The sequence below is a fragment of the Monodon monoceros genome, unplaced genomic scaffold (assembly GCF_005190385.1).
Source record: "Monodon monoceros isolate NGI ecotype Baffin Bay Population unplaced genomic scaffold, NGI_Narwhal_1 Super_Scaffold_22, whole genome shotgun sequence".
Taxonomy (NCBI): domain Eukaryota; kingdom Metazoa; phylum Chordata; class Mammalia; order Artiodactyla; family Monodontidae; genus Monodon; species Monodon monoceros.
The window spans coordinates 113,260,053-113,280,371 of NW_021703779.1; the positions used below are offsets into that span (position 1 = coordinate 113,260,053).

General features: G+C 40.2%; 1 protein-coding gene across 5 annotated transcripts in view; it reads left to right on the forward strand.

The window, feature by feature from the left end:
* The window catches only part of INTS6L (integrator complex subunit 6 like), a 47,754-nt gene extending 27,463 nt beyond the window's left edge, over positions 1–20,291 (forward strand). For 2 of the 5 annotated variants that reach the window (XM_029240494.1, XM_029240495.1), the window contains 8 exons: positions 1,643–1,795; positions 5,568–5,700; positions 11,118–11,212; positions 12,177–12,287; positions 14,494–14,712; positions 15,752–15,875; positions 17,231–17,373; positions 19,013–20,291. In XM_029240494.1, coding sequence (XP_029096327.1) covers positions 1,643–1,795; positions 5,568–5,700; positions 11,118–11,212; positions 12,177–12,287; positions 14,494–14,712; positions 15,752–15,875; positions 17,231–17,373; positions 19,013–19,258 — 1,224 coding nt within the window. In that variant the 3' untranslated portion in view covers positions 19,259–20,291. Of the gene's footprint in view, positions 1–1,642; positions 1,796–5,567; positions 5,701–11,117; positions 11,213–12,176; positions 12,288–14,493; positions 14,713–15,751; positions 15,876–16,487; positions 16,541–17,230; positions 17,374–19,012 lie in introns of those variants that run through there. The other 3 variants (XR_003796368.1, XM_029240497.1, XR_003796369.1) reach the window with 3 other exon arrangements.
* Positions 20,292–20,319: the final 28 nt, after the last annotated feature.

Consider the following 20,319-nt stretch of genomic DNA (forward strand, 5'->3'; position numbering starts at 1 on the left):
TAGACATTTCTGACATGAACTGCAGTTTCTCCTGGATTGCTATTTTGAGGCTCCTGCATTTTTTTCAAAGGTGGCCACAAAAGGCCTGAATGTACGACTGAAGAGCCATCTTCAGCCCCTGCCGTGGGTGAGGCTCTGTCTCCTAATCCTGTCCCTTGGGGCACCAAGGTGGCACGCTTGTCAAACCTCAGGGCCCAGTTACTCTCAGCCCCTTCAAACCCCAGACTGAATGTTTTCGTTACAAATTTGCTTCATTATTGCTGGTGACAGGGTTTCACTCATGTCTTTTTTTTTATGAAGTTCTATTTTTTAAAATTAATTTATTTTATTTTTGGCTGCGTTGGGTCTTCGTTGCTGCGCGCGGGCTTTCTCTAGTTGCAGCGAGCGGGGGCTACTCTTCATCGTGGTGCGTGGCCTTCTCATTGCAGTGGCTTCTCTTGTTGCGGAGCACGGGCTCTAGGTGCGCAGGCTCAGTAGTTGTGGCACGTGGGCTCAGTAGTTGTGGCTCGCGGGCTCTAGGGTGCAGGCTCAGTAGTTGTGGTGCACGGACTTAGTTGCTCCGCAGCATGTGGGATCTTCCCGGACCAGGGCTCGAACCCATGTCGCCTGCACTGGCAGGCAGATTCTTAACGACTGTGCCACCAGGGAAGTCCCCACTCATGTTTTTTCATAGATTTAAATCTAATAAGCCAGATATATTTTGCAAGTTTGATTAAAATAAAAAACTTTTTAAAAACCAGAAAGAAGGAATTTTAGGAAACTCACACATAGCTCGTAGCTTCAGCTTTAAAAGCACATTGGAAGGCTATTTTTCTCAGCTTCCAAAACATCTTGTAGGTTTGTAAATCATAAAGCCAAATGAGCATGTTTTTCCCTTTTATGAAGGAAACAGGTGTTTTGTCGTATTCACATCAGCCTTACAGATCTCTCAGCAAGAGTAGGTAGAGCTACATCTCACCCTTGACCCTGGAACTTGTCCTAAATCTTTTTCTCTCCATTCGCCCTTGCTGCCACCATTTCTCTCTCTGGTGCTCTCCATCTCCACAAGCTAAAGTCATTAATAACATGGCTGCTCCATCAATCTGCTCTGGTACCCCAGGTACACGGGCCTTTCAGCCCAGCCAAAAGCATCCCCAGCTCTAGCTGTTCAAGGAAGTGTGTGGGTGTGAGAAATGTTATAAAAATTCAGCTGCAAAGAAAATTTCACCCAGGCTCTGGAGTTGTGACGGGCTCCTTTTCAGTCTCTAGCTTGCCTTTTCCATGCCTTTACAGTTGTTCACCTTGCTTGTTAGTGGCTCCAGCTCTGTCATTACCGCATTAGAAAACTTCATGGATTTCTTCTTTCCTAGCGGTGTCTGGCCTGTCTGAAACTTCATGGTACAAAGGAGTGAAGGGCAGGTAGTCCTTGGAGGTTGCAAAAGTGGATCTGAATTTCAGAGTTCTTAATATTCAAAGCAGTTTTATTTTTTACTTCCCTGAAACCGTGGTTATGAGTGTTATAATTTACCTTTCTCAATTCATCTTTCTCAAAACAGTAGTCTGTATCTCAGCGATGGTTTAACAAAACATAAAAGGGTTGCAGAATTATCAGAAGTGTAAACTCTCTTGATAACGGATTATATTTTCCCCTCTTGTTTTTTAGCCTCCACGAACATCTCATCCTGTTGTGAGGTTCTCCTGTGTAGATTGTGAGCCAATGGTAATAGACAAACTTCCCTTTGACAAATATGAACTTGAACCTTCACCCTTAACTCAGTACATCCTGGAACGAAAGTCTCCCCATACCTGCTGGCAGGTACTTATCCTTTGTTGTCAGCCAAATGTCTGGAACCACTCTGAGATCTTTGAATTGTTTTAAGAAGTTTCAAAGGTTAATCTGGGAATAGTCGAGCTGAGTCTGTTGATAATGTTTCTCACAAATGCTGTCAAATAAGCAACAAGGCCAAGCAAATAATTTCAGACTGATATGAATCACTAGCCTACCGTACACTGCCATTTAAGGAAGTATGATCTGATGAAACCTATGTATTTGAGGATTTGGAAGACTCCCCGAAAGCCTATCCAGGGACCCCAGGTTAAGAATCCCTTACCTAGGGATTTCCCTGGTGGTCCAGTGGTAAAGAATCTGCCTTCCAATGCAGGGGACGTGGGTTCAATCCCTGGTCGGGGAACTAAGATCCCACATGCCGTGGGGCAGCTAAGCCCGTGAGCCACAACTACTGAGCTCGTGTGCCTCAATGAGAGAGCCCGCGTGCCGCAAACTACAGAACCCATGTGCCCTGGAGCCTGTATGCCACAACTAGAGAGAAGCCTGTGCACCGTAACAAAAAGATCCCTCATGCCTCAACAAAGATCCCGTGTGCCACAACTAAGACCCAACGCAGCCAAAAAACATAAGGAAAATAAATAAATTTTAAAAAAAGAATCCCTAACCTAAATGATGTAATTCTATTCAGCTATGGATTCTTCAGCTGAAGCAATGTTCTCAGTCTTTATTGTGAACTTGACAGATTGGAAGTACAAGATTTTTTTCTTAATTAAAAAAAATATTTTAAAATTTAATTTTTAAAATTGGGATGCAGGATCTTAGTTTCCTGACCAGGGATCGAACCCGTGCCCCCTGCAGTGGAAGTGCGGAGCCCTAGCCACTGGACCGCCAGGGAATTCCCAGTACAAGATATTTTTGACCAATAAATAAATAAATAAATAAGCCTGAAACTACTTTATGTATTTGTGTAATGTAATCAAACCCTTCTTCCTGTAGTACAAGCCACATTGGTGAGTGTAGTGTGGATTTTCCTTGGATGAAGCAAATGCACATACACTGGCTCTTCCAAGGGTTATACTTCAGCCAGAAGGGCTTGCTGATTTGTTAGTAGACTCACCTTTGGATTTTAATTTGTGAAAATCCGGGCGTGGCAGTCACAGCCTTTTTAGTTGAATATAATAAGGAAGCCCTACACTGTAAGGATATTTGTTCTGTTTCTAAACTACAGCACCGTATAGCAATCAGTAATTGTTAGGTTCTACTTACGCAAAAAAACACTTTCAGACTGCCATCTGTTTCATCCTAAAATGCGAAATCATTGCTACTAGTTGCCTTTAAGCTACTTGAATTCTCCAAAGATGCTAAAACTGGGTAGAAAAAAAAGCAACAGGCATAAAGCAAGGATGGAAAAGTGCAAGAAACAGAATGATCTCATAAATATAATATTGAGCGAAAGAAGCCAGACATAAAAGATCGCATATCATATGATTCGACTTTATATAGTTCAAAAAGAGGTAAGACTGCCTGACTCTGTTAAATGTCGGGACAGTGATTTCTCTTGGGGGTACAGAGTAGTGACCAGAAAAAGACACAAGGGGGTTTCTGGTTAGGTTCTATTTCTTGATCTGGGTGCTGATGACACACGTGCATTCATTTTTGAACATTCATTGAACTGTATACTTATAATTCATGCACTTTTTTGAACGTATGTTTATATTTCAATAAAATACACCAAAAATGTGCTAGAAATGTAGAGATAGGGATGATAGAATGCTAAGTTAAAATCAAGACAGAGGCTTGAATTTATGAATTGAAAAACATTTTGGAATAAAAGCAAATAAAATTATAAATTATACTTCCTCCCTAAATGAAACCCTCTTTTCTATATGGCACCTTCCTTGTAAATCTCCAAAGGAACTTAAGAAATCCTCAAGATCCCTGCAGCACCCCTCAAATATGCCATATGTCTTTCTCTTGCATCTTACGTTACTTTGGTTTAGAGTAGTTTAATGCGATGAATTAGTGGGAGTGAAAAAGAATAAGATGAACCAGGAGCTGGGAAATTTGGCAAAATCATAATGGAGACTGGATTCTAACCCTAGCTCTGCCACCAGCTATGTGGTCTGGGATCAGACACTTTCTCTAGACTAGACGGTCTCTAATGATCCCTTTGAACCCCCAAATTCTATGAATTTGCAAGTGATAAGAAATTTGGAAAAACTCAGGGGGCTTATGGGAAGGAAGGAAGGTATGAAGGTGGGAAGGGAGGGAGTAAAGACAGAAAGGGAGTGAGAAAGGAACAAAAAACAGTGCTTTGGGGCTTCCCTGGTGGTGCAGTGGTTGAGAATCCGCCTGCCGATGCAGGGGACACGGGTTCGTGCCCCGGTCCGGGAAGATCCCACGTGCCGCTGAGCAACTGGGCCCGTGAGCCATGGCCGCTGAGCCTGCGCGTCCGGAGCCTGTGCTCCGCAACGGGAGAGGCCACAACGGTGAGAGGCCCGCGTACCGCAAAAAAAACCCAGTGCTTTTCCTTTCGGGAAAATTACAGGTCTGATCCTTGCTGGCCGTAACTTTTTTATCCTTTATGATGATTTTCCCCCTTTTCTATTATACACACTTAGGAAACTGGAGGAAATCCAACATGTTTTATTACAATTATCTGTTTCTATTAAGGTTCAGATTAAGACATGAAATCTAGTAGGTGAGTCATGTTTTAGCACACTCCATTTTTTTGTGGAGGCATCCATTGCATAGGAAGGGTTTATTCTTAGCTACAGCTAAGCATAGCAAGAATTTAGTGAACTGGTAGGTGATATGGCTGGTACCAAGAATTAGCAAAGTAAGTGGGTTCTGTTCACCATCAGGGTTTGACTTTTGTCTTAAATAATCCTGCTGAAGGGCTTTAGGAAAGGTAAAGGTCTAGGTCCCTAAAAGTACATACTGATGCCCTGATTTGGGCCAAAGAGTAAACATGGAGCACAAAGAAAACATGATAGCCAGAGGACTCCAGAAGAGCATATCAGGTCTATGGAACCTGACAATATAATACATATCAAATCAGGAATATCATTAAGGAATAAGATGTTAGTCATATGGAATAAAGATTAATGTTTTCATTTTTATTGAATGTTTACTCCACCAGGATCATTTACAAGAGAAAGTGCTTTCCAGAATGAACCAAAGCATCTCCTTGCTCAATATAATTGCATCAAAATAATTATCACCAATGCCTGGCTTGTAACAGACTCCTCAATAAATATTTATTGGATGAAAAAGGAATAAATGGGTAGGGGAATGGGGCATAAAAGGGAAGTAGAGCAAAACTTAATAGTAGTACACATGAGTGTTAGCATAATCCTTTAAATGGGCTTTGTTTTTGTGATTGCATGCTTCAGGCATAGGGGCATGTTCCATTTTCCTAACAGTCTCCACTCTGGTCACCACTTGTTCTTTTGAGAAGTCAATTTGTTTTAATGGCTGGTATCACTTAGTGGTATTTCAGCCTTATTTTCCATCGTGCTAACCAAGTAAATATTTGGGTATTGTTGATGCAGCCTGTGGTCTCTGAATCGTTATTGCATAGTACGGTTTCATTTCTTAACTCAATTTGCAGAAGAATTGCAATCTGAACATTCTTCTTTAGTATGATATGTTTTGACATAAATACAGTGAAAGCACTATTCCCATTTTTAAATTACAATTGAATTGTGCCAGAGATGTCGGTGTGGAATGTTGCTGTGTTTAGTTTTACATAAAATCCTTATTGTCATAACTGTACATTACTTCACCGTCTTCTCAGGTATTTGTCACTAGCAGTGGAAAATACAATGAACTTGGATATCCATTTGGTTATTTAAAAGCCAGTACGACTTTAACTTGTGTAAACCTCTTTGTGATGCCGTACAACTACCCAGTTTTACTCCCTCTTTTAGGTAAGTCAAGTATGTGCCATTTAGTCATCTTTGAAATACAACAAAAAAGAAAAATCGACAATGAACTAAGCATTTTAAATGTAGTCAAAGAGTAATGGATATCAGGATATATAAAAGTCTAAAAACTGATCTGGAAGGATAGAATTTGCATCCTGTTTTCTGTTTTGTTCATTTTCCTTTCGTTGTTTTTACATCAAACAGAAGAGACTCTTCACCTCGGGGGGCGTGATTCTTATGCTGCTCTTTGGGTTGCAAGCTCCAATGCTGTCAGCCCTCTTCTCTCCAGTTTTAAGTGCACTTGGCTTTTGGTAAACTAGTTTGGACCCCCCAAAGTTGATTGGGGTTAACACTTCAAGAATCTGATGGTTTTCTTCAGAAAATAGGGCTTCCGTGGGGCTGTTGGCTTGCACTAAGTTCCTCCACAAAAGAATATTGAATGCTCTTGAGGCGTGTGTTTTAGGCAGAGTAGCAAGTTAAGGAAATAGATACAAGAGTGAATTCTGCAATAACTGCAGTTGTAGAAGCTGTGGTTTCCATGGCAAGATTCTAAAAGGAACAACTCCAGAAGCTGTTACTCAGACATCACTGAAAATGTATGTGATTTTTTTTTTCTCATTTAAAGAGCCACATCTGTTTAGAGTAATACAGTACCACACGGTATCTTTCTCTTTGTAAAGTTGTGAACATTTTTAGTTGCTGAGGTTTCTTAATTTTTGCAAAAAGGATCAAACCTTTACTAAGTTTTAATATAGTCATTGAAAGCATAGATTTTTATTGCTATCAATATTATATGTATTAAATGTCCTGAAAAAGCAATTCTTTTGAATGTTGCAAGTTAAGAAGGTTAAGAGTGGGTCATCATAAAAGATTGTTTTAGATAGCCTATCTACTTTATTTCTTAGTCATATCTAAAAATATCTTCTAACAGGTGATTTTCACTTATATAGAATATATGTTATGTCTTTGAGATTAATAAGACTGCCAATAAAAAAGTACCTGTATCTTGTGGATTTATTTACCCTGTTTTCTTAAATGTACCTTTATGATCTCAAGTTTTCACAACTAAAAAGTGAAGGATCAAACTAGCTAATCTTCACTTAGACTGTTAATAGTATTATTTTTCTATTTTTTAAGCACACTTTTTATTTTGAGATAATTGTAGATTCACATGCGGTTGTAAGAAATAAGAGAGAGATGATACCAAAATCGCAGACAACAGAGGCAAAAATAAACACATGGGACTACATCAAACTTAAAGATTTTTGTGCATCAAAGGATACAATAGAGAGAAAAGGCAACGTATGAAATGGGGAAAAGTTTGCAAATCTTATATCTGGTCATTTTGGCTAGGGGCTCTATCCACCCCTGCCTAGAGCATCATTATCCCTTTGCAAACATCCCAAACCAGAAACCCCAGAGGCATCTTTGATTCCTCCCCCTTCTCTGACCCCACACATCCACTTGAGGGCCACTCCATCCTTGACTCAGTTCCCATTCTTCCCTTTGGCTTCAAATATCCATTTCTAGGCTTCTCTATAACCTGTATCTTCCAAGGAGCATAGGGTTTTCACACCCTTTGAGGCTGAGGTTCTTGTGCCCCTGAATCCCAAACTTGGGTTTCATGTTGAGGTTCTGAAATAGCTTCCACCAATACTTCCACCATTACTTCAATTTCTGGATTGTGTAGCCTCCATGGTAATTAGCAGTCTGAACTGTAGGGCATAGCTGCCCTGATAATGAATCCTGGCTCTGCTGTTTGCTAGCTTTGTGACCCTGGATAAGATACTTAACCTCTCTGTGCCTCAGCTATTTCATCTGTAAAGTGGGAATAATAATAGTACCTACCTCAAAAGGATTTAGTTGGGATTAAATGAATTAATAGAATTAAATTGCATCAAACTCACCTGGCAAACAGTAAGTGCTATTGTCTGATTAATAATACTATTGTCATTATTAATATCTAGGTTACCTTAGTAGGTCTTGAAGGCACTGTTATTCCATACTAAGGATATAATATAAAGATACAGGACAGGGCTTCCCTGGTGGCGCAGTGGTTGGGAGTCCGCCTGCCGATGCAGGGGACACGGGTTCGTGCCCCGGTCCGGGAAGATCCCACATGCTGCAGAGCGGCTGGGCCCGTGAGCCATGGCCGCTGAGCCTGCGCGTCCGGAGCCTGTCCTCCACAACGGGAGAGGCCACAACAGTGAGAGGCCTGCGTACCGCAAAAAAAAAAAAAAAAAAAAAAAGATATAGGACAGTTTTGCAGTTTTAGTAGGCAGGGCATTTAGTAAAAAGTCATGAAGTTAAGTCACACACACTGTATGATGTCTGGAACATCACTATAGTACTGCAGAGTACAATAACTGTCCATAAAAGTGACCCCTGTTTCCTCTTTATTAATTCAAGATTTCCATGAAAAGTAGTCAAGAAAAGTTTATTTAAGCATTAAAATTGAGCTGGGATAGATAAGTGAGGCTTAATTGGATCAATGAGCTACCATAAGAATCATGTTAGTAGGGTGGTAGGTAACCAGATTATCACAGTTGGCAAGATTATCTCTCAATCAGGAAATTAGGAACATTTTTTTTTTCTATTGAGGATCAGTAACTACAGAAAGTAAGGCATTTGTAGCAACTTGTCTTTTTTTTTCTTAAGTATGCCACATTCAGTCACCTTTTTTTTAAAAAAATTAAGAACTGGGGACTTGTGTAAAAAATATAGTTCATCTCCATATTAAGACCAGTTATTATCAGGAGGAGGAAAAGAGAATAACCGAAAGAGGATAATCTGATGTTTATTTATCATTATATATCCGGTGCTTCACAGTTTACGCTATTTATAAGGTTTTTGTTTTTTTGTTTGTTTGTTTTGTTTCGTTTTGTTTTTTTGCGGTACTCGGGCCTCTCACTGTCGTGGCCTCTCCCGCCGCGGAGCACAGGCTCCGGACACGCAGGCTCAGCGGCCGTGGCTCACGGCCCCAGCCGCTCCGCGGCACATGGGATCTTCCCGGACCGGGGCACGAACCCGTGTCCCTCGCATCGGCAGGCGGACTCTCAACCAGTGCGCCACCAGGGAAGCCCTATAAATTTTATGTAGTGTTTTCACGTACATAACCTAGTTCCTCAGAACAGTCCTGTGGGAAAAGGCAGTTATCATTAAACTCATTTTATGGATGAAATGGAGGCACAAAAAGATGAAGTGATTTCTCAAAGCTCACTGAGCTAAGTACATAGTATGTGTCTGAGCTTGAACTCAAACCCCTGCCTTTTTGAAGCAGGAAGTGGGGAGAAAGGAACCGGAAGAGAAAATATCTGTAGTTTTTGAGGTGTTGGCAGTGTCATTTTACTCTCGTTCCACACTCTCATCTTTCAAATGTGGATGAGCTGATTGTTTATGATATTTTTACTGTACCATCCTAGAGACTGCATGTGAATGGAAATCTAATACCATGGAAATCATTTTCTGAGCTACAAAGATAGTGACTAAAGCCGTGTCACCCTAACTGCTCTCTACCCTTGATTAGTCTGTGGAAGATTTTCTTTTTTCCTCTTGCCCCCATTAAAAAATAAATCCGACAAGAAGTAATTAGACTAAATTGGCTCCTGGGTGGAATCATTGCAATTGGCATGGTTAGAAATATTAAGACTATTATTGACTCTCATTGTCTAATCTATTTATATCTAAATGTCTCTTCAGTCTTGTGGTATTTACATCTGTCAGTTAGTTTCCGAGATCTGCCTAATTCCCTACAGACTTCACACAAAGACATGGTATAACAGGATATTTCTACAGTCTCCCATTCCTTTCTGTCAAGGTATGAATGGTCTTTAAAGGACCTGCATGTTACAATGAGCCAGAAATCTCTTCAGATCTTTTTTCCTTTGTTCTTTCTACCCTGTACCAAAAGAACAAAAGACCTACATTTTATGACTTTGTAAATTCATTTAAATTAGTTTCAGCAGGAGTGAATAATTTATTATAGTAGTAAAAGGAAGAAAATATGTAGTTGCTTTTCTTAACCAAATAAATTCAGAATTTCAAAGAATAACCCTATTTGTAGAGAAATTGTGCATATGGCATAGGGATCGTTTTGTTCCTGGAAGGAAAGCATTTGTTTTTTGGATAAAAGCCAGTAAAACATGAAGAAACAATATAGAGAGTGAATTTATAATATCTTTGATATTTATAGTAAGTGTGGCAGGTTCATGTTGGTTGATGTCGGGATATCAATTTTGAATTATTATATTAAAAAATTTCTTATCCTTGGAAGGAAATAATGAGATATTTTGGGAATTTTCCATGTAGTGTATACAATGCATTTGGATTATTTAAATAATTAAATTTGAGTGTAAAAATATAGGGGATATCTGCTTTTTTAAGGAAAATGTCTTTAGTTATATTAATAATACACCATATTCAAGAACCATACTTAGTTGTACAGAATTTTCAACTTCAACATACATCTCTACTTGCTTTTACTAGTGCCATCAGCCAATTGTTAACTAATGTTTGAGAGACCCAAAGTTTGGCTCAAAATGCCTGGCCACAGAAATCAAGGAAATGAAGAGGGGGGAAATATGGATAAGCAAAATATACACTGATTAAGGAGAATCCAAAACGTAATTTAGAGCGTGCCATCATTGCCCAGAAATTATTGAGGTATAATTGACATATTCTATTAGTCTCAGGTGTGCAACATAATGATTCGATATTTGTATGTATTGCAAAATGATCACCACGATAAATCTAGTTAACATCCATCACCACACATAGTTCCAATTCTTTCCTTGTGATGAGAAATATTAAGATCTACTCTTCGCAGCTTTCAAATATGCACTACAGCGTAGTTAACTATAATCATCACGCTGTACATTACATCCCCATGACTTATTTATGTTATAACTGGAAGTCTGTACCATTTGACCCCCTTCACCCATTTCACCCACCCCCCCCCGCCCCGGCAACCAGCAATCTGCTCTGTGTATCTATGAGTTCGTTTTGTTCTTGTTGTTCTTGTTGTTTTAACATTCTCTATTTAAATAAAAGAAATATTCCATCCACCAGTGACCATGGATTCCTTCTCAGGTGAAAATTACTACACTAGAGTTACCAATATGTAAGATAATATTTCACATAGATCAGAGTCTGTGTTTTAATATTATATTTTATGTAGCTTCACAGATGGAAGATGAATATGTAACCTGAGAATTTATTTCATTTTCTAGAAAACTGCTATATATAATTTTGGTACATAGTACCAAAAAAAGATAATCAAATAAACTCCGATGAAATGTTCATCTAATGTAATTGAAACTGGAAATTTCTAGGAAATTATATAATAGATGTGGGTTGCTTGACTTAGATCTTGGAATTTAGGACTGGAATAGTATAATATTTTCTTGGATTTTCTCTTGCAGATGACTTGTTTAAAGTTCACAAGCTTAAGCCAAATGTGAAGTGGCGACAGGCTTTTGACAGCTACTTAAAAACTCTGCCTCCATACTACTTATTAGTATGTATTAACTCTATCCAATCAATCAAAAACTTCACCCCTGAAATAAGATAGCTTTATTTTTAATTTGTAAATTTGGGTCGCCCTTGTCTTCTCAAATTATGTGTAAGAGCTTGGAGATATCATGGCGGCACAAAAGAGGTCTGCTTATTTTATTTCCTTTAACTGCCATGGTTATTGTTATAAAACACATCTATGTTTCTCTTATAAAAACTAACCTTGTGAAATTATAATTTTGGAATTTAAGAAAAATAGGACTGGATTTATGTATTATATCAACTTCCCTTTTTAACTCTAGAAATTCGCACTATTGGGTTTTCCTCTGAAAAAAAAACAAACAACCTCAAGACATTATATTTACTTATGGCTTGTTAAATGTGTCCTAGACACAGCATGAAGTAGGGGCACTGGTTAGAGGGAATCCAAAAAGAGTAAAAAATCACTTGGTGTCATTTGGATTTTTACAATTTGAGAAAAATATTCATAATTATTTTGAACGAGTCATATAATCTAAATCAAGATTATCAAAATCATTTCAGAGGTAGATGTGGTAAACTTTAAGCCAAGTTTCTAGAGGTGAAAAGGCAGAACCTTAAGTGGTACCACTGGTGTCACTGGGAGGAGAAATTGGGGTGTGTTAGTATTTACCATGGCAGGAATGGGGTGCACAATAAAATGCAATGTGAAATGATTTTATGACTTGGGAATTAAGACTGAAAGCAATTTACCTGTTTGAATTTGCTGTTACTTGCTCTTCTTATCCCACTCTCTTCTGATTTTTTTACTTTCTGCTCTTTACTTTTCTGCTATTTTCATTGCCACTTTTTAATGTTCCATGTTTGGTTTTATGTGCAGCACCTTGACTTCTAAGAAATGAATCATGTCCCTTTGCCCCTTATAACTGAAGTTTGAGTATTTTAAGATTTATTCTATTCTTACTGTTGTGTATTTTGTTTCCTTATAGCCATTAAAGAAAGCACTAAGGATGATGGGAGCTCCAAATCTGATATCAGATAATTTAGATTGTGGACTTAGTTACAGTGTTATCTCTTACCTTAAAAAACTCAGCCAACAGGTAGTATTGGTAAAAACAAACAAACAAAAATCCTTTGCCCTCAGAAGTGCATTTCCTTATTCTTTAGTATAACTGTAATTTTCAAATTAAATGTGTATATATTTCTACACTTTATGGATTAGTAATAATGTGATTCTCTATGGCTTCTAGCTTCACCATTAAACTGCAGTTAAGGGTCTGTCAGTATCATTTGATGCTGTGCCATTTCTCCTTTCGCTTGCCAGTTTGTTCTACCCACAAGCTGGTTGATATTTTGTGGCCTAGGAGGGGCAGAGGCTTAATAGAATTATCCGTGGGTCACATTTTGTCTATCCTCAACCTAGTTTCTCCTCAAATCACGTTGGGCTAGAGCATCCCCCTTTTTAGGTCAGCACATTGAGGCATGGTGTGATTAATGACTTGCCTGAAATGTGTTTTTAGGCAATAAATATCAGTATGCTTTTTCTTGGAGAGGGGGAGATGAGACCAGTGTTCCTCGCACTGGAGGGTGACAGGCCCTCCATCTGTTCCCCCACCTCATTTGCATTATTCACCTTGTCCCTTGCCTGCCCCTCTCTATTAGTACCTCATCCTCCACTCACCCCTACTTATCGTACTTCTCACCTCTACCTAGCCCATTCTTGCAGGGTGGAAATGTTTGAGAACTACTGAGTTAGAGCTTTACTGCCATACAAATGTGTTATGTTACATGACAAATTAATGCAGCAGCTTTACTTTCTTCTTGTGCACAAATGTATTCCCAGGTAGGGAATAGTAGTAGCATTTGCAGTGACAATAATGCTTCAAGTTGGATATGTTTCAAAGTTGGGCCTTTAGAAAACAGAGCAAATAAGTGTCAGAGCAAATAACTGTCAGATTTCTGACACCAAAGAACCAAAATGACTCCACAATTTGGGATGCTGACACACCTTGCTAGGAACTGGCAAAAACTTAAGTATAGTCTGGAGTTTACCAGCTCCTACCAGACCACTGTGCTCATAAATGCAAAAGAAAGTAAAGACAAACCCAGATTTCTGATCTATCAAGTGTCCCCTTAACCCCTTTCCCTCTCTGCTGATAGATTTTTGTTGTTGTTGTTAAATGTTTTGTTTTGGTTATTTATTTATTTATTGATCTATTGATTTATATTTTTTTATTTGATGTTTACCTTAGGCCTTTAAGGCTGTGTCAGCAGGGTATGGCCAGAAGGAAGAATAGTGAACAGAGTTGAAACTCATGCAAGTTCTGGGGCTTTCTGGGACACGTTGCTTGTACAGTTTTATCAATGACCTTTCAGGACCAGTTTGTGGAAGCAGACCCTTCATTTGCTCTTATCCCTTATTTCATGACTAAGTTTTTAAAAAGATAATAAACATACTTAATTCCAATAATTAGGGGAAATTTATGAGTATCTCTGACCAAACCACAAGAAATTCAAATTAATTTGGGCTTACTGGACATTGGTGGAATTCCACCTTTTAGAGAAAAAGAAAAGATCGTTACTAATTTATACTAGCTCTAATTACTAATTTAATTACTAATTTAATAACTCTATGTCACCAGTGTTCTTTGAACCATCTCAGATGTATGTAAATCACGAAATATGCCCAAATATATTGCTACAATACATTCTCAAGCAATATTTATCAATATGGTATAATAGTGTCTATTAAGAGGATTTTTTTTCTTGTGAGTTAGTAAGAAACTTACTGAGTACATATTACAAATTATTTACTTGGTAATATTTGTTAAGTATTACTTTTGGGGGGGTGGTCTGATATTAGAACTAAACACTATAAGTTTTTTTCAGATATAATGCAATCTATGTAATCTGAATTTTAGTACTAGTGTACTTTTATAAATACAGAGTTTTACCCTTTATGTCTGGGTCCGAAATGAATATGTTCACTTAGACTAGATTTTACCGTAGCAAAATGTGATTTTACATGTAATTCTTACCCATGGTTTTCATTCTCTCCATGATTCAATCATAATTTTGACACTAGACAAGAGAAAAAAAAAGTGTATTATTTGTCTTTCTAGCCCCCTCTCTCTGTTTGCTGTGGTAGTACAGAGAAGCACAGGAAAATGTTTAATTATCCGTTTTTCTGTGATTTGCGATTGAAATTTGTTCAATGGGTTTCTTAAAGTATTATCTTTCTTAAGTAGTAAAAACAATAGTGATAATATAGATCTTTTCATAACGTACTATGTACTTTCATTTTAGACCAAACTAGAGTCAGAACGAATACTAGCATCAGTGGGGAAGAAACCTCCCCAGGAAATTGGAATCAAAGTGAAAAATCATTCTGGAGGTGGCGTGTCCTTGACTCACAATAAAAATTTTAGAAAACTATTGAAAGAAATCATAGGAGAAACAGCACCGAGACTGGCAGAATTGAATACCAAAGAATTTGCCGGCTTCCAAGTAGGGCTCTTAAACAAGGTAAACTGTGACATAAATAGATTGTTTGGGGTGGGGGTGGTGGTAAGGTCTGTGAAAGATAAAGGGGAGAAGGAACACGAGTAAGCAGAGAGAGCTTTCAGATCCCTTGCAGAACATTTGGTCCTAAACAAAATGTCCATAAGACATTTGGTCCACACCAAAAGGTCCTTGAAATCTGGTTCGATCCAAAACATATCCATGAGCATATTTGGTTCATGCCAAATGGTTTTGGACAGAACCAAATATCAAGGACCCTTTGGTGTGGACCACATGTCTCCATGGACATTTTGGACAGGACCGAGTGTGACCAATTATCAAGGACCTCTGGCGTGGACCAAATGTTGTACAGACATTTTGGACAGGACCAAATGTCTGCTAACCGTCAGATTACGCTGCTGAACTAACACTTGTGAGAGGGTGGGGGAAGGAAGGAGGAATGGGTATGAAGAGCCTCAGACATCAGTATAGCTTGTAGAAAATCTTAACCAGCCCAGAAGGGAAGCCTGGCACCACGATCTCCCATAGAGGAGGTCCACATTGGGCAGAACTGGCCAGGCCCTAACATCCCCCATCATCCTCCATCACTGGCTGGGGGCAGCCTGGGGAAGAGCACAGCCTGGGCTCCAATGCTGCCCCAGATCCCAAAGGTACTGGGGCTGGAGGTGGTCAGATCACTGCAGCCCTTGTAGGATCAGCCACTGCTTCCCGGATGGACATCCCAGCAGCTCACCCCCGTGGCTGCAGGCGGGCTACATCTAGATTACAAACAGTGGGCCTGCAAGGCTTCCCCCGGCACAAATCTCAGGATTTGATGTTTTAAATGACATATTGAAAAAGGATATTCCCAGTGGCTTTAATGCTCTGTGGGTGTATTAGAATTCAGAACACAGCCAGCGAAGGCAAATTTTCCACTGGCAAAATTCTACTGTAGTTAGTTGTAATGAATATCCCTCTCTTCACTAAGATTTTAAGAGGATTAGGAATTATATTTCTATATTAAAAGCCTCAGGAGTAACTGAAATTGTTTCATTTCAAATAGGATTTGAAACCTCAGACGTATAGAAATGCTTATGATATTCCACGTAGAGGTCTTTTAGACCAGTTAACCAGAATGCGATCCAATCTGCTGAAAACACACAAGTTTATTGTTGGACAAGATGAAGGTAAGTGAACAAAGAAGCACTTTTTGTTGATTAGGCAAATGTCAAGTCTGACTCTCACGAAGATGTTTATTGCATAACGAGTAAGTTATTTTGTAATACTTTAATATTTATAATGCCTCTTTTCCAGAATCCCTTCAGCTACCCAGGAACAAGTTTATTGTTCTCGGGTTTAAGGGGAAGTGTGCATTAATCGGTGCATATATTACACTACACGTTTTAGCTCTTGTAAGTCTCAAAGCAACCCCATGAGATAGATGCTGTGTTTGTGCCCATTTTTATGGACATTGGAACTGAGAGTGAGCATTTTAGTAGTTTGCCCAGGTTTAGTGAGTTGGAAAGTGGCAGAACCTAGGTCTATCAGATTCCGGAAATTGCATGCCCCGAAGCTATACCGCCCAGCCTACTGTGATGAATTCAATCCAAATTCCTCATTTACAGGAAAAGAATGAACCTGATATTGTCTAGGATAATTGGTGATGGTGTGTAATTCCCCTTTACTCCATTTTGCTCGTTTTAAGCAGGGTCATTTGTCCATTAAAATGTGCAAATCTTAGCCTGGCCAACCTCCTGAAATTATACGCCATTTTGTTTTTGTTTTTGTTTTTTTGGCAGGGGAGACTTTTCTAGGAAGAGAGCCTGTAGATCTAATCAAATTTTCCAAGAGGGTGAGGCCCGCTAACCAAGATTCTCTGGATGATAAGAGAAAACCATGGAGCCGAGGCTCCTTTTTTTAAAAATAAATTTATTTTTTAATTTTATTTTATTTTTGGCTGCGTTGGGTCTTCGTTGCTGTGTGCGGGCTTTCTCTAGTTGCGGCGAGCAGGGGCTACTCTTCGTTGTGGTGCGCGGGCTTCTCATTGCGGTGGCTTCTCTTGTTGCGGAGCGCGGGCTCTAGAGTGCAGGCTTCAGTAGTTGTGGTGCACGGGCTTAGCTGCTCCGCGGCATGTGGGATCTTCCCGGACCAGGGCTTGAACCCATTTCCCCCGCGTTGGCAGGTGGATTCTTAACCACTGCGCCACCAGGGAAGCCCTGAGCCTAGGCTCTTGAAAACACAAAATATGGGGTTTTGAGTTGGGATGGTGGTATAGGGAATGTCAGCCCCTTCTCGAACCTGGTATGAAGAGTGAGGGAGTTGTTCTTGCCCTAGGGATTTGAGCTTGTAGGCCGAAGTGATGGTAGACTGAGTGATGAGTGGGATGAAGAGAGATGATTTTAGATCCAGGCTGCTAGATTCGAGATTTTAGACTGTCGGTTGCCAAGATACACAATGCTAAATCAGACTATGATCATGTCCTCTCAAAAGGACCACACACTTCTGCTGTATAGTATCTGTTGCTTTTCCGGTGATTTTGCAGATTCCCTTCATAGTGTTCCAGTCGCACAAATGGGTAACTATCAAGAATATCTAAAGACACTGGCTTCTCCACTTCGAGAGATTGACCCAGATCAACCAAAAAGACTACATACTTTTGGCAATCCATTTAAGCAAGATAAGAAGGTGGGATACCTATTTCTATGTCTGCCTAGATCGTGATATTCTTGCAATAATTCCTTTCTTCTTGGCAATGTGTAGGTAACTCAGAGGTTCTCCTTCTGTTTGTTTAAGAGATAAAATATGCCTCCAGGGCTCTTTGTGACTGGAAAGTGGGAGCCTCCTTATGCAAGAGTGTGTTGGTTAAACAAAGTGATAGCTGCCATTTACTGATACGTAGTAGGTGCTATTTTAAATGATAACATTGAATGCTCACAGCTGCAGATGAGTGCTACTGTCTGCCCTATAATATGAAATCACAGCTCATAGTGGCCAAATGGTTCACCCCAGTGACACGACTGCTAAGAGCCAGGATTTGAACCCCCGTGTTTCCAGCTCCAGAGTCTGTATTTGTTCCCACCTCCACACACTAATTCCTTTAATATTGAGATCACTGTTTATTTCCTCTGTTTACATTATTCAGCTCTCTAGTGCTGTATCTAGACAGTTATAAAGTATTCCTCTTGAAATATGAAGTACTAAGTGGTGTTGCCTTATTGGCTTGTTCTACATGTGAGATGTGTGCGTGAGATATACATGTGAGATGTGTGTGTGTGCATGCGCGTGTGTGTGTGTGTATCTCTGTGTGTATAAGTGAGAGATATACTGACTTGACCATATAAGCATGAAGACAAATGGAGATTATATCTGCATTCATAGAGGAGACCATTGTTATAAACGTGCAGACCGTGAAATAATGTCTTCTGTAGCAAAAGTAGACTGAAAGGTATTCTGCTTCACCTGAATCTTCAATTAACTGGAGTTTTTCTTAATCTTTCTGTGTCTTGGTTTCCTCATTTGTGGCACTGGAGATAACTATGACACCTAACTAATAGAGCTCTGTGGAGTATTGACTTAGTACCTGTACACCATTTAGAACATTACCTGACACGTGGTACGTGCTCAGTGACTATGTTTTCCCCTTTATGTACTGTTTTGCTTTGGGAAATGCTTTGGAAAAGTCATTTATTATGATTTTATTCAAATAATGGGAGTGCGCATTCTTGGATTATCCTTGGATGAGAACAGCTTTTAGTTAACCTTCTATACTGCTGGCTCTCATCTTTTATCTAGTCCCAAGGGTGAAAAGCCCCCTCCCTCATTTCTGTCCAGCACCAAGGTGGACATATTTGAATCTCTGTGAGATTGCTGTTGGGGGAATGACATTTTCCATCTACCTGCCCATCACCATTTTCATGCAGCATTCTATACAGTGACTATCAATATTTCTTAAGGATGGGTTTAAAGCACACAAAAGGGAATGAATTGCCTTACCAAGGGTTGATGCAAAATGGTTTGTATCTTCTTCAGAAAGGTCACTGTGGGTTTACTCCCACTTTGGAACTCTCATCGCGTTGCTCATTCCCCAAGCTTTCTGGTTAATCGTGATTGTGTTATGTTTGACCTTACAACAAGTTTCCTCCTCGTCCCACTTAGACTAGATTGAAATTGAGTAGCGTTTCCTGAGGACGGTCTCTGTGGGCTATGGCAAATCTTTGGCCGATGGTTAAGATCTGTATTGGTGACGTAGCGTATGATTGTACATGCATGTGAAGAGTTCGTGCAGTGCTGTCTTTAATGGAATATGTTCATTGATGTTTTCTAGGGAATGATGATTGATGAAGCAGATGAGTTTGTAACAGGGCCACAAAACAAAGTGAAACGTCCTGGAGAACCCAGCAGTCCTCTGTCATCTAAGAGAAGGCGGAGTATGTCCCTGCTGTTGAGGAAACCACAAACACCACCTACTGTAACTAACCACGTGGGCGGAAAGGGACCACCCTCAGCCTCGTGGTTCCCATCTTATCCAAACCTCATAAAACCCACCCTTGTACATACAGGTATAGAGTAGTGGTTGTGATTTCCTTATGGCCCCTAGAGGACTAAGACACTAAACAATTTTCTTTTCCTTTGTATTCATTTCTTTTGTATTCAGTTTTTGTTCGTTAAGTAAACCGTTATTAAACCATCTATGTGGTAGGTACCAAGGGCCCCGTGGGGAGTGGAGACTGTGTTTCAAGGATCTCAATATGTATGAGGGGAGGAAGATCCTTACTTTCATAGTAATTAACACAAGTTGGAGAAATGGCAAGAGATACGCCTGTTTGCTTTGCCAGGGCAAGGCGGAAGGATGTGCAGCCATTTGGAGTTGCTGAGTCAGTAGGAGCAAATGGGCTCAACAAGGGATGGGTCTGCATGTGTGTTCTGTGTCCCCAATTCCTCTCTATGCTCCAACCCAGTGCAGTCTGAACCAGCCTCCTGCATTCCACTGGATGATGCCCAATATAAATCTCACATCCCACCATTTCTCTCCATTCTTCTGATCTGGGCTGCCCTCATGTCACCAAGCTACTCCAATAGCTTCTTATCTGATTTCCCTACTTCCCATCTCCTGCACATCTAAGTCACTTCCTGCCCTGCAGACAAAGTGATCACGCCAACACAGAAATGAGATCACGCCACATCCATGCTGAAGACCCATCATCACCTTTCCTAGGCACTCAGAACACAATCTGAGCTCCCGACCCTGGTCTCCCAGCTGTGCACGACCTGGCCCCGCCATCCTCTCCTAACACGTGGCCTGTCGTCTCCTCCTTGCTCTCTCTGCCTCTGTCCTTTGCTCTGTGCTCCCTGGCCAGTCCCCTCCCCGGGGCTCTGCACGTGCCCTTGCCGCAGCCTGGAGCTCTTCCTCTGCATGTGCACAGGCCGGCTCTCTCTCCTCCTCCAGGCTCTGCCCAAAGGACACCTCCTCAGGAGGGCCTTCCCGACCACGTGGTCCGCTGGGGCTCCCCCTCCTGCTCTCTGTCCCATCCCTGCTTGCTTCTTCCCTAACACGAATTCCAACTGTAATAATTTTGTTGGATCATTGTACACCTACTGCCTGGCCTCCCCATGAGCATGGAAGCTCCATAA